The sequence below is a fragment of the Ranitomeya variabilis genome, chromosome 3 (genome assembly GCF_051348905.1).
Source record: "Ranitomeya variabilis isolate aRanVar5 chromosome 3, aRanVar5.hap1, whole genome shotgun sequence".
Classification (NCBI taxonomy): Eukaryota; Metazoa; Chordata; class Amphibia; order Anura; family Dendrobatidae; genus Ranitomeya; species Ranitomeya variabilis.
This window is the reverse complement of record NC_135234.1, coordinates 303,334,087-303,358,687: the sequence shown is the minus strand read 5'-3', so window position 1 is coordinate 303,358,687 and position 24,601 is coordinate 303,334,087. Positions and strand designations below refer to the sequence as shown.

At 48.0% G+C, this 24,601-nt stretch overlaps 1 protein-coding gene across 3 annotated transcripts in view; it reads left to right on the top strand.

The window, feature by feature from the left end:
* The window catches only part of XKR8 (XK related 8), a 523,821-nt gene that overhangs the window by 207,938 nt on the left and 291,282 nt on the right, over positions 1 to 24,601 (top strand). The window contains exon 3 of one of the 3 annotated variants that reach the window (XM_077295608.1): positions 21,150 to 23,870. The exons of the other annotated variants lie outside the window; for them this stretch is intronic. Coding sequence (XP_077151723.1) covers positions 21,150 to 21,832 — 683 coding nt within the window. The 3' untranslated portion in view covers positions 21,833 to 23,870. Of the gene's footprint in view, positions 1 to 21,149; positions 23,871 to 24,601 lie in introns of those variants that run through there. 3 annotated transcript variants of the gene reach the window in all.

Sequence of the window (24,601 nt, the reverse complement as noted above, 5' to 3'; positions counted from 1 at the left end):
CAAGCAAGACAGGTGAGCATGTTTTTTTTTTTTTTTATTGCAGCAGCAGCACAGCTATGGGGCAATAATGGACGGTGCAGAGCACTGTATGGCACAGCTATGGGGCAACGGTGCAGAGCACTATATGGCACAGCTATGGGGCAACGGTGCAGAGCACTATATGGCACAGCTATGGGGCAACGGTGCAGAGCACTATATGGCACAGCTATGGGGCAATAATGGACGGTGCAGAGCACTGTATGGCACAGCTATGGGGCAATGGTGCAGAGCACTATATGGCACAGCTATGGGGCAACGGTGCAGAGCACTATATGGCACAGCTATGGGGCAACGGTGCAGAGCATTATATATATGGCACAGCTATGGGGCAACGGTGCAGAGCATTGTATATATGGCACAGCTTTATGTGGAGCATCTATGGGGCCATAATAAACGGTGCAGAGCATTATATGTGGCACAGCTTTATGTGGAGCATCTATGGGGCCATAATAAACGGTGCAGAGCATTATATGTGGCACAGCTTTATGTGGAGCATCTATGGGGCCATAATAAACGGTGCAGAGCATTATATGTGGCACAGCTTTATGTGGAGCATCTATGGGGCCATAATGAACGGTATGGAGTATCTATTTTTAATTTTGAAATTCACCGGTACCTGCTGCATTTTCCACCCTAGGCTTATACTCGAGTCAATAAGTTTTCCCAGTTTTTTGTGGCAAAATTAGGGGGGTCGGCTTATACTCGGGTCGGCTTATACTCGAGTATATACGGTATATATATATATATATATATATATATATATATATATGTGTGTACGTGTATATGTATGTATATATATATGTGTATGTATATATATGTGTGTATGTATATATATGTGTGTATGTATATATATATATATATATATATATATATATATATATATATATATATATATATATATATATATATATATATATATACTAGATGGCAGCCCAATTCTAAAGAATCGGGAGTCTAGAATCCATATACACTTTATTTATTCAAATGTAAGAATAATACAATTAATAAATAATAGTAAGAAAGAACAAAAAATGGCTGCACTCACCAGCTCTTGACAATTCTTGACAGTACGGCACAGAAAAGTGCCGCGCACCACGAAGGCATATATCTTTGTCCACCCTGAGCGGGTGTAGGACGCTGGTAACGTCACTTATCTCCGGACATTATCTCCGGACAAAGCCACGGAAGTTGGCACAAATTGCCGGAAGTAGTATTCTAGGCAATTATATATTAGATTTTAATGTTATCAGTGTTTACCTTTGAACATTTATATTGTATTGTCCTGTCACCAGCCATGTGTACGATTATCGGCCGAAAGCCTCTCTGGAACCAATAATCACCCCATGTAAAGGTATCTTTATAAGTTAAAGATTCAGAATACTATGACTTTTATCATATCCTGAACAGTCAAGTTTTTTATGAACCGTTAAGGTTTTCTGGTTGAAGTAAAAAAAACTGAGTGTTTACAGTTTGAAACCATAAAATGTTGAAAAATTATGTCATTCTTGAGTATATCACTCAATGGTGCTCATAAACGTGTCAAATTTGATCTATAATATACTTTAATATACGTTACTTTAATCTTTAATATACTTAAGAACAGGGCCCCAGACATCACACAGGGGGTCTGAAACACCGCACACTGGTCCAAAATATCGCTGTGCTCTGCCTGGGGCCCCATATGCTGCCTGGGGCCCCTGTGCTCTGCCTGGGGCCACTGTGCTCTGCCTGGGGCCCCATATGCTGCCTGGGGCCCCTGTGCTCTGCCTGGGGCCCCATATGCTGCCTGGGGCCCCTGTGCTCTGCCTGGGGCCCCATAGGCTGCCTGGGGCCCCTGTGCTCTACCTGGGACCACTGTGCTCTGCCTGGGGCCCCATATGCTGCCTGGGGCCCCTGTGCTCTGCCTGGGGCCCCTGTGCTCTGCCTGGGGCCCCATGTTCTGCCTGGGACCACTGTGCTCTGCCTGGGGCCCCATATGCTGCCTGGGGCCCCTGTGCTCTGCCTGGGGCCACTGTGCTCTGCCTGGGGCCCCATATGCTGCCTGGGGCCCCTGTGCTCTGCCTGGGGCCCCATATGCTGCCTGGGGCCCCTGTGCTCTGCCTGGGGCCACTGTGCTCTGCCTGGGGCCCCATGTTCTGCCTGGGGCCCCTGTGCTCTGCCTGGGGCCCCATGTTCTGCCTGGGGCCACTGTGCTCTGCCTGGGGCCCCATATGCTGCCTGGGGCCACTGTGCTCTGCCTGGGGCCCCATATGCTGCCTGGGGCCCCTGTGCTCTGCCTGGGGCCCCTGTGCTCTGCCTGGGGCCCCATGTTCTGCCTGGGGCCACTGTGCTCTGCCTGGGGCCCCATGTTCTGCCTGGGGCCCCTGTGCTCTGCCTGGGGCCCCATGTTCTGCCTGGGGCCACTGTGCTCTGCCTGGGGCCCCATATGCTGCCTGGGGCCACTGTGCTCTGCCTGGGGCCCCATATGCTGCCTGGGGCCCCTGTGCTCTGCCTGGGGCCCCATGTTCTGCCTGGGGCCCCTGTGCTCTGCCTGGGGCCCCTGTGCTCTGCCTGGGGCCCCTGTGCTCTGCCTGGGGCCCCATATGCTGCCTGGGGCCCCTGTGCTCTGCCTGGGGCCCCTGTGCTCTGCCTGGGGCCACTGTGCTCTGCCTCGGGCCCCATATGCTGCCTGGGGCCCCTGTGCTCTGCCTGGGGCCCCATATGCTGCCTGGGGCCCCTGTGCTCTGCCTGGGGCCACTGTGCTCTGCCTGGGGCCCCATAGGCTGCCTGGGGCCCCTGTGCTCTGCCTGGGACCACTGTGCTCTGCCTGGGGCCCCATATGCTGCCTGGGGCCCCTGTGCTCTGCCCGGGGCCACTGTGCTCTGCCTGGGGCCCCATATGCTGCCTGGAGCCCCTGTGCTCTGCCTGGGTGTAGGACACTGGTGACGTCACTTATCTCCGGACATTAGCTCCGGACATTATCTCCGGACATTAGCTCCGGACAAAGCCACGGAAGTTGGCACAAATTGCAGGAAGAAGTATTCTAGGCAATTATATATTAGATGGGCATTTCCTGAAGGAAATACATGGTGCTTGAACAGCGCTACCAGCTTTACAGCAGCACTTTTCACACACGGGACTGGGGGGCGCGCTTACTTTTGCACCCGGGGCCGCGCTTACTTTTGCACCCGGGGGCGCACTTACTTTTGCACCCGGGGGCGCACTTACTTTTGCACCCGGGGGCGCACTTATTTTTGCACCCGGGGGCGCACTTACTTTTGGGGCCACACTTACTTTTGGTGGGCGGGGCTCCTCGGCCTCCGATTTGGTTGGTGGGGCCCCTCGTCCTCCGATTTGGTGGGTGGGGACCCTCGGCCTCCGATTTGGTGGGCGGGGACCGGCCTCCGATTTGGTGGGCGGGGACCCTCGGCCTCCGATTTGGTGGGTGGGGACCCTCGACCTCCGATTTGGTGGGCGGGGACCCTCGGCCTCCGCTTTGGTGGGCGGGGCCGCTCGGCCTTCAATTTGGTGGGCGGGGCTCCTCGGCCTCCGATTTGGTGGGCGGGGCCCCTTATCCTCCGATTTGGTGGGCGGGGACCCTCGGCCTCCGATTTGGTGGGCGGGGCCCCTCGGCCTCCGATTTGGTGGGCGGGGCACCTCGGCCTCCGATTTGGTTGGCGGGGCCCCTCGGCCTCCGATTTGGTGGGGGGGCCCCTCGGCCTCCGATTTGGTGGGCGGGGCCCCTCGGCCTCCGATTTGGTGGGCGGGGACCCTCGGCCTCCGATTTGGTGGGCGGGGACCCTCGGCCTCCGATTTGGTGGGCGGGGACCATCGGCCTCCCGATTTGGTGGGCGGGGACCATCAGCCTCCGATTTGGTGGGCGGGGACCATCGGCCTCCGATTTGGTGGGCGGGGACCATCGGCCTCCGATTTGGTGGGCGGGGACCCTCGGCCTCCGATTTGGTGGGCGGGGCCGGGCCCCTCAGCCTCCGATTTGGTGGGCGGGGCCCCTCGGCCTCCGCTTTGGTGGGCGGGGCCGGGCCCTTCGGCCTCCGATTTGGTGGGTGGGGACCCTCGGCCTCTGATTTGGTGGGCGGGGACCCTCGGCCTCCGGTTTGGTGGGCGGGGCCGGGCCCCTTGGCCTCCGCTTTGGTGGGCGGGGCCGCTCAGCCTTCGATTTGGTGGGCGGGGCTCCTCGGCCTCCGATTTGGTTGGCGGGGCCCCTCGGCCTCCGATTTGGTGTGTGCTCTGCCTGGGGCCACTGTGCTCTGCCTGGGGCCCCATATGCTGCCTGGGGCCCCTGTGCTCTGCCTAGGGCCCCTGTGCCCTGCCTGGGGTCCCATGTTCTGCCTGGGGCCACTGTGCTCTGCCTGGGGTCCCATAGGCTGCCTGGGGCCCCTGTGCTCTGCCTGGGACCACTGTGCTCTGCCTGGGGCCCCATATGCTGCCTGGGGCCCCTGTGCTCTGCCTGGGGCCACTGTGCTCTGCCTGGGGCCCCATATGCTGCCTGGGGCCCCTGTGCTCTGCCTGGGGCCCCATATGCTGCCTGGGGCCCCTGTGCTCTGCCTGGGGCCCCTGTGCTCTGCCTGGGGCCCCTGTGCTCTGCCTGGGGCCACTGTGCTCTGCCTGGGGCCCCATGTTCTGCCTGGGGCCCCTGTGCTCTGCCTGGGGCCCCATGTTCTGCCTGGGGCCACTGTGCTCTGCCTGGGGCCCCATATGCTGCCTGGGGCCACTGTGCTCTGCCTGGGGCCCCATGTTCTGCCTGGGGCCACTGTGCTCTGCCTGGGGCCCCATATGCTGCCTGGGGCCCCTGTGCTCTGCCTGGGGCCCCTGTTCTCTGCCTGGGGCCCCTGTGCTCTGCCTGGGGCCCCATGTTCTGCCTGGGGCCACTGTGCTCTGCCTGGGGCCCCATGTTCTGCCTGGGGCCCCTGTGCTCTGCCTGGGGCCCCATGTTCTGCCTGGGGCCACTGTGCTCTGCCTGGGGCCCCATATGCTGCCTGGGGCCACTGTGCTCTGCCTGGGGCCCCATATGCTGCCTGGGGCCCCTGTGCTCTGCCTGGGGCCCCATGTTCTGCCTGGGGCCCCTGTGCTCTGCCTGGGGCCCCATATGCTGCCTGGGGCCCCTGTGCTCTGCCTGGGGCCCCATATGCTGCCTGGGGCCCCTGTGCTCTGCCTGGGGCCCCTGTGCTCTGCCTGGGGCCCCATATGCTGCCTGGGGCCCCTGTGCTCTGCCTGGGGCCCCTGTGCTCTGCCTGGGGCCTCATGTTCTGCCTGGGGCCCCTGTGCTCTGCCTGGGGCCACTGTGCTCTGCCTGGGGCCCCATATGCTGCCTGGGGCCCCTGTGCTCTGCCTGGGGCCCCATATGCTGCCTGGGGCCCCTGTGCTCTGCCTGGGGCCTCATGTTCTGCCTGGGGCCCCTGTGCTCTGCCTGGGGCCACTGTGCTCTGCCTGGGGCCCCATATGCTGCCTGGGGCCCCTGTGCTCTGCCTGGGGCCCCATATGCTGCCTGGGGCCCCTGTGCTCTGCCTGGGGCCTCATGTTCTGCCTGGGGCCCCTGTGCTCTGCCTGGGGCCCCTGTGCTCTGCCTGGGGCCCCATAGGCTGCCTGGGGCCCCTGTGCTCTGCCTGGGACCACTGTGCTCTGCCTGGGGCCCCATATGCTGCCTGGGGCCCCTGTGCTCTGCCCGGGGCCACTGTGCTCTGCCTGGGGCCCCATATGCTGCCTGGGGCCCCTGTGCTCTGCCTGGGTGTAGGACACTGGTGACGTCACTTATCTCCGGACATTAGCTCCGGACATTATCTCCGGACATTAGCTCCGGACAAAGCTACGGAAGTTGGCACAAATTGCAGGAAGAAGTATTCTAGGCAATTATATATTAGATGGGCATTTCCTGAAGGAAATACATGGTGCTTGAACAGCGCTACCAGCTTTACAGCAGCACTTTTCACACACGGGACTGGGGGGCGCGCTTACTTTTGCACCCGGGGCCGGGGGCGCGCTTACTTTTGCACCCGGGGGCGCACTTACTTTTGCACCCGGAGGCGCACTTACTTTTGCACCCGGGGGCACACTTACTTTTGCACCCGGGGGCGCACTTACTTTTGCACCCGGGGGCGCACTTATTTTTGCACCCGGGGGCGCACTTACTTTTGGGGCCGCACTTACTTTTGGTGGGCGGGGCTCCTCGGCCTCCGATTTGGTTGGTGGGGCCCCTCGTCCTCCGATTTGGTGGGTGGGGACCCTCGGCCTCCGATTTGGTGGGCGGGGACCGGCCTCCGATTTGGTGGGCGGGGACCCTCGGCCTCCGATTTGGTGGGCGGGGACCCTCGACCTCCGATTTGGTGGGCGGGGCCGCTCAGCCTTCGATTTGGTGGGCGGGGCTCCTCGGCCTCCGATTTGGTGGGCGGGGCCCCTTATCCTCCGATTTGGTGGGCGGGGCCCCTCGGCCTCCGATTTGGTGGGCGGGGCCCCTCGGCCTCCGATTTGGTGGGCGGGGCACCTCGGCCTCCGATTTGGTTGGCGGGGCCCCTCGGCCTCCGATTTGGTGGGCGGGGCCCCTCGGCCTCCGATTTGGTGGGCGGGGACCCTCGGCCTCCGATTTGGTGGGCGGGGACCATCGGCCTCCGATTTGGTGGGCGGGGACCATCGGCCTCCGATTTGGTGGGCGGGGACCATCGGCCTCCGATTTGGTGGGCGGGGACCATCGGCCTCCGATTTGGTGGGCGGGGACCATCGGCCTCCGATTTGGTGGGCGGGGACCATCGGCCTCCGATTTGGTGGGCGGGGACGGGCCCCTCGGCCTCCGATTTGGTGGACTGGACCCTCGGCCTCCGATTTGGTGGGCGGGGACCCTCGGCCTCCGATTTGGTGGGCGGGGCCGGGCCCCTCGGCCTCCGATTTGGTGGGCGGGGCCCCTCGGCCTCCGCTTTGGTGGGCGGGGCCGGGCCCCTCGGCCTCCGATTTGGTGGGCGGGGCCGCTCAGCCTTCGATTTGGTGGGCGGGGCTCCTCGGCCTCCGATTTGGTTGGCGGGGCCCCTCGGCCTCCGATTTGGTGTGTGCTCTGCTTGGGGCCACTGTGCTCTGCCTGGGGCCCCATATGCTGCCTGGGGCCCCTGTGCTCTGCCTGGGGCCCCATGTTCTGCCTGGGGCCCCTGTGCTCTGCCTGGGGCCACTGTGCTCTGCCTGGGTGTAGGACACTGGTGACGTCACTTAGCTCCGGCCATTAGCTCCGGACAAAGCCACGGAAGTTGGCACAAATTGCAGGAAGTAGTATTCTAGGCAATTATATATATATATATATATATATATATATATATATATATATATATACTGTGTATGTATATATATATATATATATATATATATATATATATATATATATATATATATATATATATATAATCTTTATTTTTATATAGCACTAACAAATTCCTCAGCACTTTACAGGTTGCGCACATTAACATTGCTGTCCCTGAAAGGGCTCACAATCTAGAATCCCTATCAGTATGTTATCTCAGAATGTGGGAGGAAACTGGAGTACCTGGAGGAAACTCACGCAAACACGGGGAGAGCATACAAACTCCTTGCAGATGTTGTCCTTGGTGGGATTTGAACCCAGGACTCCAGCGCTGCAAGGCTGCAGTGCTATCCACTGAGCCTCCGTGCTGTCCTTATTCACCCCCCTCAGGGAGCAGAAGTAGTCTACAAGTTAGCTATTTCTGTAAGTTTTCTCTTGTTTATTTTATACTGTTTTGCATACCTGTATGTCTTTTTATTACCATATTTTTATATTCTTTTTATCTGTAAGTACTGTACCTTTTGTATTAAAGCATAAAAATTTACCGGTTGAACCTTGTGTTCTAAGGAATCCATAGCCTTTAACACTCATAAGGGTCACACAGTTTAACAGTATTAGTAATATTTCCGGGAATCATCGCCCGTGTGTTCGGTGAGTGGTGGCAGCGTGTATGTGGCCTGGGTCGGCGTGTGATTTATGCCCCCATTACAGCATAGGACAGAGGTTGAATGCTGGACTGAGAGGGGAGATAGATTAACCCTTGCAGGCAACCCCAAGTCACGTGCTGAGAGCGGATATGTGACAAATTAGTGACAGCATGAAGTGATCCGTGACAATTGGTATATATATTTATCAGGGCAGCATGGTGGCTCAGTGATTAGCACTGCAGCCTTGCAGCGCTGGAGTCCTGGGTTCAAATTCCACCAAGGACAACATCTGCAAGGAGTTTGCATGATCAAGGAGAAAATGGAGTCCAAATATGCCAATAAAATCTCACCAAAAACTTATTGTTGCAATAAATATAAATAACATACAAAAACAAATTAGATCCAAAGAAATGTAGAATTCATACAATACATGGGTTTTAAATCACTGAGTGATTGAATCCACAGGTGTAAAGAATGGGGCCGAAGAAAGGACGGGATCAATACATACAAAGGGTGCAGTTAGAAGGAAACAGCAGGGCATACCCCGACGTGTTTCGCTTTCAAATTTTTGCTTCCTCAGGGGGCGTGGCCGAGGTAAGTTATCAGTCCGATATATAGATCTGTTCCGGTCATGTGACCAAACAATAGCCTATAAAAGGCTGTATGTTCACGCATGAGCATACACCGTCGCCCCCGGTGAATGCCCTCAGTCCAGTCACGCGAGGGGGCCAGCTCTAAACCCCTCACCACGCTGATATGAACTGGACGACATCAGGGGAAGAGAAAAAGAAGCACAGGACACAAGTGCATACGCCCACTGCATGTAAGGTGAAAGAAAAAAATGATTGTGATGTGATTATTATACAATCTAATACTTTCAGACATAGCGCATTTTTGAGCGCTATTTTGCGGGCGCTTTTCAAAAATGCGCAATGTCATTTTCGTCTGCCGGCAAAGTGAATGAGAAATTCACTTTGCCGTTCAGACACACCGCAAAAAAACGCGGCGCTTTTGTCTGCAAACACGCCGGCGTAAAAAGAATTGACATGTCAATTCTTTACGCAGCGGCGTGTCTGCGTATCCCCCTAGGGCCCCATATTACCTTCCACACACAGCGCCTTTGTCCTGGGTGTCGGCGTCTTTGTACGGAGGGGTTGACACCCAGGACCGGACGTGACGTCGCTGGAGAGCTGTCACACAGACAGCTCTCCAGCGACCAACTATGCCGAGGCCCCCGGGTAACCAGAGTAAACATCGGGTTGCTAAGCGCAGGGCCGCGCTTAGTAACCCGATGTTTACCCTGGTTACCAGAGTAAAAGTAAAAAAAACAAACAGTACATGCTCACCTGCGCGTCCCCCAGCCTCTGCTTCCTGACACTGACTGAGCTCCGGCCTTAACAGCACAGCGGTGACGTCACCGCTCTGCTTTCACTTTCACTTTAGGGCCGGCGCTCAGTCACTTTGATACGTGGCACTTTGATACGTGGCACTTTGATACGTGGCACGTGGCACTGAAATATGTGGCACGTGGCACTTTGATACGTGGCACTTTGATACGTGGCACTGAAATATGTGGCACGTGGCACTTTGATACGTGGCACTTTGATACGTGGCACTTTGATACGTGGCACTGAAATATGTGGCACTGAAATACGTGATACGTGGCACTTAAATACGTGGCACGTGGCACTGAAATACGTGGCACGTGGCACTGAAATACGTGGCACTGAAATACGTGGCACTGAAATACGTGGCACTGAAATACATGGCACTGAAATACATGGCACTGAAATACGTGGCACGTGGCACTTAAATACGTGGCACTGAAATACGTGGCACGTGGCACTGAAATACGTGGCACTGAAATACGTGGCACTGAAATACGTGATACGTGGCACTTAAATACGTGGCACTTAAATACGTGGCACTTAAATACGTGGCACTTAGGCTATGTTCACATTTGCGTTGTGCGCCGCATGCGTCCTTTTTTTGATTGATTTTGGACACAGCAAAAATGCAACTTGCTGCGTCCTCTGCGGCCGGATGCGTGCGCTGCAGTGACGCATGCGGCGCAAAACGCAAGTGCGACGCATGTCCATGCGCCCCCATGTTAAATATAGGGGAGCATGACGCATGCGGCGCCCAACGCTGCGGCGCAGACCGCAAATGTGAACGTAGACTTAAATAGCTGGATAGAGCTGGATCCACGGGCTGTGATCTGGCCTACGCTCAGCACTCTGCGGAGCGCTGTCATTCAAAACACGTCCACTCATTTTGGTGTTTAGTCCCAAAATGGAGGATGGAAGAAGAAAAGGGTTGGACAAGGAAATGACATCATTTCTTTTTTTTTTTCCCCCACTGCAGTTAAAGCTTTATTTGTGTCAAACACAGACAATCTGCAGAGAAAACTGCATAAAAAACCGCACTAAAAACCGCATCAAAAACGCACCAAAAACGCACCTGCGTTTTCTGCCAAGAGCTGCGGTTTTTGTCCTGAAAAAAAAGGATTGAAATCAGGATTGTGTGAACATACCCTTACCGTACAGGGTTACGAGGGGGGGCGTCTGACTGACGCCTGCCCTAGTAACCTGGGGTGTGTGACAGTGGGGTTAGTAAACCCCAGCTGATGTCTGTTCCGCTTGCTGAGGCGTCTTTGGCTCAAGGCCATTGCAGCTGGCAGAATCGACATGATGTTAACTCCAGTGTGTATTGTATTCCGAGTCATAAAGACAGGAAATGACCTCAATGACTCTTTTTTTTCCCCCTTTTTTTTTTTTTCAAACAAACTTTATTTTCAGTACACAATGCTGAAAAAAACACAGCTGCAAAAAACGCAGCAAAAAACGCTGTGTGTGAAAGCAGCTGCGTTTTTTGCCTGCGTAAAAAAACGCAGGTAAAGCAGCAGCAAAATACGCGCGCGTAAAAATACGCAGCAAATATGCTGTGTGTGAAAGTAGCCTAACCTGGACAAAATTTTGAAATGTACCCATCTTAAGGCTAGGTTCACATTGCGTTAATGGGTGTCCGCTAGCGAACTCCGTTACATGGCGCAATTGTCGCAATTAACGCTATGTAACGGGTCCGTTAGCGCACCCATTGACCGCAATGTGCTAACGGGTCGCCAACGCATCACTGACGCATGCCATTTTTGGCATGCGCTAGCGATGTCCCGTTATTTTCGAACGGACCTTGAACGCTGCTTGCAGCGTCCGAGGTCCGTTCCTCGCTAGCGCAGATCGGGCATCTGCGCTAGCGGGATCGCCAAACGTGATCCCTTTTGGGACATTGCGTTAGCGCAATCCGCTAGCGTATGCGCTAAACGGATTGCCCTAACACAATCTGAACCTAGCCTAAGACAATAAAATAAATATTGATATTCAGCAGCATTGCAATATGGTGAAAGTGCATATGGAAAGTGGAAATGTGCATACTAATAAGCTGCAAATGGTTACGATCGACCTACATCCGCCATGAGGATGGTCTGGAGGCGATCCGCTTCTTCCTGGGGACAAGCAACTGGGAAGGCCCACTCTGTGATCTAATTTTGGAATTGTTGACATTCATTTTAACAATTTTCTTTTTTTTTTTTTTTGTATTTAAGGATGTCTTTTACCTCCAGCAACGTGGCACTGCCATGGGCACGGCCCGTGTGCCTTCTTTTGCCAATCTTCCTGGGTTACTGGGAGAGGGAGGTCTTTGGCGGACGGCCGCTCGTGCTGCGGACCATGTGCCATGCTGGATACGCTACATTGATTACCTGTCCATCATATGGCAGGGGTCTGAAGATGTATTGAAAGTGTTTTTGCAGCAATTGAACTGTAACAGATTCAATATAAAACTTACCCATCAAATGAGTAGGACTGCGGTGGAGTTCTTGGACATGAAGATTGAAATCGATGAATATAGATACAGACAGATGTGTACCGGAAGTCCACATCAGTCAACTCATTGCTGCATGCTGGTCCAGGTCATCCTTATAGTACTATCAAGTCCTTCCCAGTTGGTCAATACCTCAGGGTGAGGCAGATCTGCTCTTTCTAGTACAAATTCGAGTCCCAGGCATCTGACCTCAAACAAAGATTCAAGGCAAGAGGATATAGCAACAGATGCATTAAATCTGGATATCTCAGAGCAAAACATCAATCTTGTAACATGTTACTTCATCCTCAAAAAAAGAAAAACGACAGTAAGGATGATGCAATATGTTTAATCTCCGCTTACAATGGAGAATGGGCCACGATGAGGAGTTGTCTCCAAAGGCGTTGGGGTATGCTTAAGACAGATCCTATACTTTCAAAATGTTTGTCTGAGAACCCTTTGCTGACCTCTAGGAGTTGGAAGAACTTGGGGGATATTCTGGTGAATAGCCATTACGTCCCGGCTATCACTAAAAATGTCTTTGGATCTGAGGGTCCGACTACTGGTTGCTTCCCTTGTGGAAATTGCATTTCCTGTAAAAATACCGTATTTCAAATTTTGAGTCAGCTGATGGTTAAAAGATTTTTTTTTATTAGCATATTACTTGTAATACAACTCAGGTTGTATGTTTATTATGCCAAATGTAGCTGTCCTAAAATCTACATTGGCCAGAGATCCAGACGGCTAGGGACTCATACTCGGGAACATGTACGAGATATAATGGCAGCAGCAACAGAAGTCTCACAATTAAAAACGATACCTCATCATTTTCGATTGTTCCATAGATGTAACCCTAAGCTTCTCTCGGTTAGAGGTATTGAACATGTCCAGTGTGGTATAAAGGGAGGCGATGTCAGATGCCTCCTCGCTCAGAAAGAGTGCAGGTGGATTACCACGCTGAACACCATGACCCCCCCCATAGGTCTCAATGAAGCACACGGCTTTTCATCTTTCTTATAGTATTGTTTTTTTATGGCAATTTTTATAACTTTTGATTTTTTTTCTATTTATTATTTTTTCGTTTAATTTTTTCTTTACGTCCTTATTATCATCACCAACTGTTAGTTTTTATATATTTTGTGTATTAGTCTGTGTTTTCTAATATGTTTTATATCTATACTCGATTTAGGGTACTAGAGGAACCCTAGGCCCCCACACAATAAAAACAATAGTGTTTATAGAACACACAAGGCATACTTAGGCTAGGTTCACATTGCGTTATTGGGTGATCGCTAACGGACAGCGTTGCACTGTGAAAATGTCGCAATTAACGCCGTGCAACGGGTCCAATAGCGCACCCATTGACAGCAATGTTGTTTCTGCCTGAAGCGCATCGCTAGCGCGTGCCTTTTTCGGCTCGCGCTAGCGATGTGCCGTTCTTTTGTGGCGCGCCTCGGACGCTGCTTGCAGCGTCCGCTGCGCGCCCGAGGTCCGTTCCCCGCTCTCGCAGATCGGGGATCTGCGAGAGCGGGGACGTTAACGCGACCCCTACAAATACATTGCATTAGCGCAATCCGCTAGCGCTTAACGGATTGCCCTAACGCAATGTGAACCAAGCCTTATGGCGTACTGGTGAGGGAGTCCAAGCACAGTTCGCTTCTTGTACACGCATCCACATCCATGATATTCAGCAGCATTATTACTATATGGTGAAAGTGCATATGCAAAGTGCAAATGTGCATTCTAATAAGCTGCAAATGGTTACATTAATGTGAAATAATAAGGTGACCAATACATCAAACTGAATAATATCTAGAAAAAATTATTACATAATGCTAACAAATTAATAAATAATAAATCCGGCTAAAGAAAGGCTAATATACAGACATGTATCATGGATATGAATATGCAAAAAATAAATATTGATTTAAAATATAACCAAATATCAAAAGCATAGCTATTGATATAAAGGACATTATAATTTAATACGAACAAAAACAAAACATTGAAGAGGGACCGAAATGAATATCTTGAGTAATCAAATCCTACTGTCCACAACCATATCACCTGGTAAAAATTTCACCAGGTGTGATCTATAGACTGAAAGACCACAAGAACATTTATAAGCTGGAAGTCCATAGATGAAAATAATTTCTTATTCTTCCATGTGTATTTCTATCGATTACACAGGTCTGCAAAAAAAGATTTTTCAAGAGCTGTTTTGGTTATTCCACGCAACCTTTATGTTTTTAAGTGCGCTAAATCCGAAAATGACCTCCGTTTTGTCATATGACATCACGTTTTCTGACAATTTAAGTAACTATGTTAAATAAGACAATACCTCAAAATAAATGAAAATAGACACAAAATTAATTTATTACAAATGTTTCATGAAAATCAATTTTTAACTGCAATGAGCTCACTAACACACACTAAAATCAATTCTTCCCTGTGAGGCTTCTCTTGGTACATTTACGCTTGTGAGTAGCATCTGGAATGTCTCTCTGAAGCGTCCAACAGTAGTCTGCCATCATTGTAATACTCCATCTTCCCCGGTATCTTCTTTCCATCTCTTTAATGTCCTGATGGAATCGTTCACCTTGAACTTCATTCACAGCTCCCAAATTTTCAGGAAAGTTGTCAAGGTGGGAATGGAGGAAATGCACTTTCAAACTCATCAGGCAACCTAAAGCTTGAAATGCTTTCAGCATTCGTCCAACGATTTTTTTGTAGTCAGGGTCTTTGTTATTGCCTAAAAATTTCTCTACAACCTCCTTAAATGCAAACCACCCTTCTTTTTGAGGATGTGTCATGGTATTGATAAACTCTTGATCAGCTATAAGCCTTCTAATGTCTGGTCCGATGAACACACCTTCCTTCAATATTGCCTCCGAGAGGCCTGGAAACTTGGTGACCAAGTATTTGAAGCATTCTCAATCTTTTGGAAATGATTTTACGAATTGCTTCATCAATCCCAATTTTATGTGGAGAGGTGGTAGAAGAACTTTATGGGGAGGAGCCAAAGTTTCTCAGAGGACATTTTTTTCACCAACTGTGAGCACCCTCGGCTGCCAATTCTTCTTGGTCCAGTGATTTTGTCGGTCTCGACAATCCCATTGACACAGAAAACAAGGGTATTTGGTATACCCAGCTTGTTGCCCGAGCAGCATGCACAAGACTTTCAAATCCCTGAACACTTGCCAACTGTGGTCTTCATATTTAAGTTTACGAAAAACCAATTCCAAGTTCTCGTAGGTTTCCTTGAGGTGTACAGAATGACCTACAGGGATGGAAGCATAAAAACCGCCGTTGTGGAGTAAAACTGCTTTGAGACTTCTTTTTGAAGAATCTATAAAAAGACGCCATTGCGCTGAATCATATTGGATTTTGAATTGACCCATCAAGCCTTCGACATCAATGCAATAAACCAACTCATCTTCCTGGGCAAAGTAAGGAACAAACTCGTTTTCATGAAAAAAAAAAAAGCATGAAAAAGACACTCCTGGCAAAAAAATAAATTCTTGCTTTTGAGCCTTGATCCGAGTAACTCAGCGGCATCTTTGGGAAGATTCAAGTCTCTAACCAAATCATTCATCTCCTCCTGGGAAAACATATTTGGTCTTGTATCATCTTCAAAAGTCAGAACTTGATTAAGTCAGAACTTGATTCATCATCTGGTTCAGGTATGACTCCACCTTTATCGGAGCTAGTTATCTCTTCCAAGGTAGCAGGGGCCTTGGGTACTGGTATATCTGTGCCATGGGGGATTGGACGAATTGCTGATTAAATATTGGGGTATGAAATGGAGTGCTTCCATTCTGAATTATACCCTTTCACATCGCATGAACAAAAGTAACAATCGTCACTATGGCTCCTTAGCTCTCGCCATACCATAGGAATCCCATAATGGAAAGCTTTTTTTCTTACCCTTGAACCAATTTCAGAGGTCCTCAACGCACCGTTTGCACACTTTATGAGGCGCCCAAGCTTTATCTTGATCTCCAAGCTTTAGTCCGAAATAAGCGAAGTATACTTTTTTCACAAAGTTTGTAATATTCAGCTGTTGCTTCAACACTGTATATTCACCACAAATGTAACAGAAACGGTCAGGCGAATTAATACACTTCCGCTGAGCCATAAAGCTAATTTTGGGAAACACGGTTGAATATGACGAGCTAACACGAACTGAGATGAAAAAGTGTGAACAGGCGAGAACCAAGATAAAACAATTAAATCAAGCCCAGGCATGTCAGAGCCTGCTCGTTCAGCTTGCAACATGTTGATGCTGGTTTCATTAGCTCACTCTGAAAGTTGTTTTCTTTGAAAGTTATATTTTTTTGGCATTGTATATCTTCAATGCATTGATGTGAAAATTTTGACTTTCAAAACCCTAAGATAAAAAAATACCAAAAATTGAGAAAAATGTTATATTTGAAGAGAATTTACATTTTGTGGCAAATCCTGACGTCCAGGATTTCTTTCAATATTTTTTTCGTTTTCAGCACACCAAAATACATGGAAATGAGATGAAAATAATCAAACAGCTTTTTAGTCGCAGACCTGTGTTATGTATGACTCCTACGATATTGACATGAAGGTCCTCATCCACAATATAATCAAACAGAATGCAGAAACATTTCTGAATATCAATATTTATTTTCTTGTCTTATGACGGGTACATTTCAAAGTATTGTCCTGGTTAGATTGTATAATAATCACATCACAATCACTTTTTTTCTTTCACCTTACATGCAGTGGGCATATGCACTTGTGTCCCGTGCTTCTTTTTCTCTTCCCCCGATGTCGTCCGATTCAAACCGGCAAGGTGAGGGGCTTGGCGCCGGCCCCCTCGCGTGATTGGCTTTAGGGTATTTACCAGGGGTGGAGCAGGGGCGATGGCGGGACATTGGTGTATGCGCATACGTGAACATAAGGCCTTTTATAGCTTATTGTTCGGTCACATGACAGGAACGGATCTATATATCGGACGGATACCTTACCTAGGCCACGCCCCCTGAGGAAGCGACAATTTGACCACGAAATGCGCGTCGGGGTTTGTGGCCGAAGTAAAAGGCAGGACACATCACCATGGGTAATTAACCCTTTTGTTTGTTACCAAATAGCATTATGCATGGATGTTGGATGCAGCAGTGAGACATAGGGATCGCTACATTGGTTTGCTAAGGTATACTTAGCCACACATGTGATGTACTTTGGTCCACTGCAATAGATTACATGCCCTGCTGTTTCCTTCTGACTGCACCCTTTGTATGTATTGATCCTGTCCTTTCTTCGGCCCCATTCTTTACACCTGTGGATTCAATCACTCAGTGATTTAAAACCCATGTATTGTATGAATTTTACATTTCCTTGGATCTAATTTGTTTTTGTATGTTATTTATATTTATTGCAGCAATAAGTTTTTGGTGAGATTTTATTGGCATATTTGGACTCGATTTTCTCCTTGATCATGCATTATTCAACGAGTTGCCTTATACATGGGTAAATGCTACTATACTGGTAAATATATGTGGATCTGCAAGGAGTTTGTATGTTCTCCCCTTGTTTGCTTGGGTTTCCTCCCACATTCCAAAGACATACTGATAGGGAACGTAGATTGTGAGCCCCATTGGGGACGGCGATGATAGTGTGTGCAAACTGTAAAGCACTGCGGAATATGTTAGAGCTATATAAAAATAAAGATTATTATTATGTTAACTAGGGGCAGGTCAGTGACTTATCAGCAGTCTGCATTATGAATACCTAATCAGAGCACCACATGAAGACCCCCACAGGCCGCCTAGGCATATCAACTCAAAACTGAAAATAAAGATTAACGGTACCGTCACACTCAGCGACACTGCAGCGATATAGACAACGAGCCGATCGCTGCAGCGTCGCTGTTTAGGTCGCTGTAGAGACGTCAAACACAGCAGCTCCAGAACGATGCAGGAGCGATCCTGTGATGTAACGGCGACTCACTTATCGTTCTCACAGGTCGTTAGCTCCATGTAAAACATTGCTGGCATCGTTGCTTTTGCTGTCAAACACGACGATACACGACAACCTGACGACCAAATAAAGATCTGGACTTCTAGCTCCGACCAGCGATATCACAGCGGGATCTAGATCGCTGCTGCGTGTCAAACACAACGAGATCGCTATCCAGGACGCTGCAACGTCACGGATCGTTGTCGTTCTCGTTGTAAAGTTGCTGAGTGTGAAGGTACCTTAAGCAACAACCACAAGACGGATTTCAATCAAGATAGCATTGTAATCAGTATAACGGCGCCGACCTGACAGTCTGTAGGTTACTGTGCACAATCCTGCTGACAGCTTCCCTTTAAATATTGGTAAACATTGTATAAGGAGGAGTACATGTCCCCACTGAAAACTATTTTAGGACAGCCACTTTGGAACAAAAGCTAACTCATTAAGTGCCAAATATTTTGATTTGCTAATATCTCTACATTGGAGAGGCAAAATCAAAAAATATTTGCAGCCACTATATATATATATTTTTTTTTTTTAAATCAGATCATAAATACACTATGTTCCAAATTATTATGCAAATTACATTGTTATCAGATTTTCCTAAATGGTCGGTGCAAATGACAGTCAGTCTAATAAAAGTCATCACCTGTTAGATTATACATCGAATTTTATTGAAGAAACCTCCCAATGATAACAGTATAATCTCCAAAATGAATAAAAACTCAAAATGCACTGTTCCAAATTATTATGCACAGTAGAATTTTTATACATTTGATATGTTTTAAAGAACTGAAAATGCTCATTTGTGGACTTTGCAGCATTAGGAGGTCACATTCACTGAACAAAAAAGCTATTTAACGCCAAAACATCCCAACAGGCCAAGTTACATGTTAACATAGGACCCTTCTTTGATGTCACCTTCACAATTCTTGCATCCATTGAACTTGTGAGTTTTTGGAGAGTTTCTGCTTGTATTTCATTGCATGAAGTTGGAATAGCCTCCCAGAGCTGCTGTTTGGATGTGAACTGCCTCCCACCCTCATAGATCTTTTGCTTGATGATCCTCTAAAGGTTCTCTATAGGATTGAGGTCAGGGGAAGATGGTGGCCACACCATGAGTTTATCTCCTTTTATGCCCATAGCAGCCAATGACTCAGAGGTATTTTTGCAGCATGAGATGGGGCATTGTCAGCATGAAGATGATTTTGCTCCTGAAGGCACGTTTCTGCTTTTTAGACCATAGAAGAAAGTTGTCAGTCAGAAACTCTATATACTTTGCAGAGGTCATTTTCACACCTTCAGGAACCTTAAAGGGCCTTACCAGCTGTTTCCCATGATTCTGACCCAAAACATGACTCCTCCACCTCCTCGCTGACGTTGCAGCCTTGTTGGGACATGGTGGCCATCCACCAACCATCCATCTGGACCATCCAGGGTTGCTCAACACTTACCAGTAAACAAGACTGTTTGGAAATTAGTCTTCATGTATGGGTGGGCCCAATACAACCATTTCTGCTTGTGAACACTGTTTAAGGGTGGCCGAATAGTAGGTTTATGCACCACAGCAAGCCTTTGAAGGAGCCTACACCTTGAGGTTTGAGGGACTCCAGAGGCACCAGCAGCTTCAAATATCTGTTTGCTGCTTTGTAATGGCTTTTTAGCAGGTGCTCTCTTAATCCGATGAACTTGCCTCGCAGAAATCTTCCTCATTATGCCTTTATCAGCACAAACACATTTGTGCTCAGATACAGCCACAAATCTCTTAACAGTACGATGATCACGCTTATGTTTTTGGAAAATTTCGAATGTTTTCATCCCTTCACCAAGGCATTGCACTATTTGATGCTTTTCAGCAGCAGAGAGATCCTTTTTCTTTCCCATGTTACTTGAAAACTGTGACCTGCTTAATAATGTGGAACATCATTTTTAAGTAGTTTTCCTTTAATTAGGATCACCTGGAAAACCAATTATCACATGTGTTTAAGATTGATTTCAGTGATCCATTGAGCCCTGAGACACAATACCATCCACGAGTTTATTTGAAAAACAAAACAATTAAATCTTTATGACACTTAAATCCAATTTGCATAATAATTTGGAACACAGTGTAGTTGCACAACCAGACTCACAACAGACTTACTGGGAACCTGACGTGTACACAAACATTTCTGCAGATCAATAGTTACAAAGCTGCCTTAAGGTACCTTCACACTAAGCGACGCTGCAGCGATACAGACAACGATGCCGATCGCTGCAGCGTTGCTGTTTAGTCGTTGTGTGGTGGCTGGAGAGCTGTCACACAGACGGCTCTCCAGCGACCAACGATGCCGAAGTCCCCTGGTAACCAGGGTAAACATCGGGTTACTAAGTGCAGGGCCGCGCTTAGTAACCCGATGTTTACCCTGGTTACCATTGTAAAAGTAAAAAAAACCCCACATACTCACATTCCGGTGCCCGGCGTCTGCTTCCCTGCACTCCTCCTGCATCCTGTGTCAGCGCCGAACATCTCCGGCATCTCCCACAGAGCAGAGCGATGACGTCACTGCTCTGCTTTACGGCCGGCACTTACACAGGATGCAGGAGGAGTGCAGGGAAGTGGACGCCGGGCACCGGAATGTGAGTATGTGTTTGGTTTTTTTTTACTTTTACAATGGTAACCAGCGGCCCTGCGCTTAGTAACCCGATGTTTACCCTGGTTACCAGTGAAGACATCGCTGGATCGGTGTCACACACACCGATTCAGCGATGTCAGCGGGTGATCCAGCGACGAAATAAAGTTCTGGACTTTCAGCAACGACCAGCGATCTCACAGCGGGATCCTGATCTCTGCTGCATGTCAAACACAACGATATCGCTAGCCAGGACGCTGCAACGTCACGGATCGCTAGCGATATCGTTTAGTGTGAAGGTACCTTAACTGAAAACGCAGCTACCAAGGGGGGGGGGGTTGAGACTATTCCTCTTAGTAGCCCTTGGATTCAGTCAGATGCATGCCCAGAGTGACCACAGTCACTGTTCCAGCATGGTGAATAGCAGCTATAGTGTAAGCACACCCTGGCACTTTGCTCGATCTGCAGCACATCTGTGTAGAGCTGTCAAAGTGCCAGGGTGTGCTCATAGTGGGTGAGCGGTAGCTGTAGCTGCTGCGTGCCTACCTATGAACATTGGCAGCTGCCAGAGGAATAAAGTTAAATTTCTCATGGAAGCCTTGCTGAAAGCAAGGTGGTCTGATAAAAATTAATACCGTTCCGACTCTTTCTGTAGGTTTAGTGTTTGGGGACATCTAAACTGTAAGATGATGGAACAAAAAAATAACTCCCTTGTTTGTTTTTTAGATGTCGGCATTTCTGTGTCATTTATCTGCATCAGCTGGGCCATTCTGGATTACCATCAATCACTGAGACTGTTCCTAAAGGGAAAGCAGAAGCTTAGCATCCTTTCTTCAGCCATTTACTATTTGTGGAACTTTTGTCTGATCTCATCACGTATCCTATGCATCACACTCTTTGCGGTCACTTTCCATTGGATGATTGCGGTGCACTTTATTTTGCTCTGGTCAGCTTTCTTTCTATGGGCAACACTGCAGAAGACAACATTTATGAAGCACAAATACCTGGAAATTTTCTACAGGGCTACAGTGGCCATAATTCTTTACTTCTCATGGTTTAACATTGCAGATGGAAGAACACGCTACAGATGTTTGGTGTACCATGTGTTCATTATCATAGACAGTGTTATGCTTGTCGTGACTTGGGGGATATGCAAGTCTTCGTCCATTTTGGATAGTTACACAAAAATTATTATTGTAACCAACATAATATTTATTGCTGTAGGTCTTTTTTTCAGGCTTTTTTATTACGTGTATCTACACCCCAAAGTTATCAATGAACCAGAACAGTACTATGATGTGCCAGACGGCATAAGAGAGGCAGGAACAAATAGAGATTTACTTTCAGGAGTCAAGACTGAGCAAAAAACTAATTATAGAATTACCAATTTAGCAATGCAAATATACTAAGAAAGGCTGTGTTTTCCAAATGTAACAATTCTAAATCTTCTCAGTAATTCATATTGTACTAGATATCTACATGAGACTCCGTATTAACAAAACACAGTATAAGCCTATGTTCACACGTTGTATTTTCAGCTTTTTTTATGCAAATTTTCAGCTGCGTTTTACAGTACCAGCAAAATCTGAGATTTCAGAAATCTCATGCATAAAGCGTGTTTTTTTTGTCCTCAGTATTTTGTGCAAAACTTTGGGTTTTGCAGAATGGAGCATGTCACTTCCTTCAGTGTATTTCACACATTGGAAGCAATGGGTGTTGAAAAAAAATGCAGGTATCAGTTTTTGCTGCATTTTTGGTGCCAGAACCTGATGAAGCAGAATCAGATTTTTTTTATGCACTAAAGTTTACCAGCATGCACAGGATAAATTTACCAGGACAAAAACAAACCAAAACCTGTTTTGTTTTTTGTTTTTGCAGCAAGTTTATTACTGCCAAGAGCAGGTTTTACTGCAAACCCCCCCCCCCCTAAAAACTGCAAAGTGTGAACATAGCCTTAATGTCCTTAGAGCTTCTCATTTCTATTTTACAAGCCTTCCAGTAAAACAAGCCATAAAATGCCTAGCAGGAACAATTCTGATACAGGTACAGTTGTGCTCAAAAGTTTACATACCCCTGCAGAATTTTTGTTTTCTTGGCCTTTTTTCAGAGAATAACCATGAGTGGAGAAAGTTTTGGTGTTATCATTCATAGTGGTTGGGTGAAGCCATTTATGCACACATTGCGGATTTGGCTGTGGAATTTTCTGTGCAGATTCTGCATTTCTTGGCAGAAAACCAGGTCAGAATCAGCACTTTTTTTTTTGGGGGGGGGAATTTCTTTTGTTTTTTACCCCTGCGGATTTCTAGTATGGAATGGGTTCAGAAACGCTGCAGTTTCGCAAAAAGATTTTCTGTACGGATTTTTCCGCACCATTAGGCACAGCATTTTTTCCCCCCATTGATTTACATTGTACTGTAAATTACTTGTGGATCTGCAGTGTTTCTGCACAGAAAAAAACATTGTGGATCCGCAGGAAATCCACAACGTATGCACATACCCTTGTGATCAAACTACTGTGTTTTCTCTTTTTAAATCATAATGACAACCCAAAACATCCAACTGACCCTGATCAAAAGTTTACATATCAGGCCGAAATCACCAGGGTTAACATGCACAGAAGTTGACACAAATGGGTTTGAATAGCTACTAAAGGTAACATCCTCACATGTGACCTGTTTGCTCGTAATCAGTGTGTGCATAAAAGTTGAGTGAGTTTCTGGGATCCAGACAGACTCTTGCATCTTTCATCCAGCCACTGACGTTTCTGGATTATGAGTCATGGGGAAAGCAAAAGAATTGTCAACGGATCTATGGGAAAAGGTAGTTGAACTGTATAAAACAGGAAAGGGATACAGAAAGATATCCAAGGAATTGATAATGCCAGTCAGCAGCGTTCAAACTGTGATTAACAAATAGAAAATCAGGAGCTCTGTAAAAACAAAACCACGGTCAGGTAGACCAACAAAAATGTCGTCCACAACTGCCAACAAAATTGTTCGGGATGCAAAGAAAAACCCACAAATAACATCAACTGAAATACAGGACTCTCTGAAAATTAGCAATGTGGCTGTTTCAAGCTGCACAATAAGGAGGCACTTGAAGAAAAATGGGCTTCATGGTCAAGTCACCAGAAGAAAGCCATTACTGCGCAAATGCCACAAAGTATCTCGCCTACAATACGCAGAACAGCACAAAACCTCAAAACATCTGGAACAAGGTAATTTGGAGTGCTGAGACCAAAATTTAACTTTTTGGTCACAACCATATTTGGAGAGAGGTCAACAAGGCCTATGACGAAAGGAACCCCATTCCTGCTGTAAAGCACGGAGGTGGATCACTGATGTTTTGGGGGATGTTTGAGCTACAAAGGCACAGGAAACTTGATTAAAGTTGAAGGAAAGATGAAAGCAGCATGTTATCAGCAAATACTGGAGGAAAATTTGCACTCATCAGCCTGGAAGCTAAGCATGGGACGTGCTTGGACGTTCCAACATGACAACGATCGAAAACACAAGACCAAGTCGACCTGTCATTGGCTACAGCAGAAGTGAAGGTTCTGGGGTGGCCATCTCAGTCTCCTGATCTCAATATCATTGAGCCACTCTGGGGAGATCTCAAGCGCGCAGTTCATGCTAGACAGCCAGGAATTTACAGGAACTGGAGGCTTTTTGCTAAGAGTGGGCAGCTTTACCATCTGAGAAAATAACCTCATTCACAACTATCACAAAAGACTTCAAGCGGTCATTGATGTTAGAGGGGGCAATACACAATATTAAGAAATGGGGTATGAACTTTTGATCAGGGTCATTTGGATGTTTTGGGCTGTCATTATGATTGAAAAAGAGAAAACACAGTAGTTTGACAATAAATGGCTTCACCCAACCACAAGTGGAGAAAAAAGTTTTGGCGTTATTTATATTCTCTGAAAAAAGGCCAAGAAAGCAAAAAAATTCTGCCGGGGTATGTAAATGTATGAGGATATTAGATATATTATATACCGAATATCTGTACCACAATTGTTTCTGTTAGGGATTTTATGACTTGTTTTACCAGAAGGCCTGTAATATAGAAATGAGAAGCTCTGAGGACAATAAGGCTATACAGCACTTTCACCCTCGATTCCTCCATGTATTTGCAATCAGCAGAGGAGAGAATGCTTATCTTCCCTGAACAGAGTC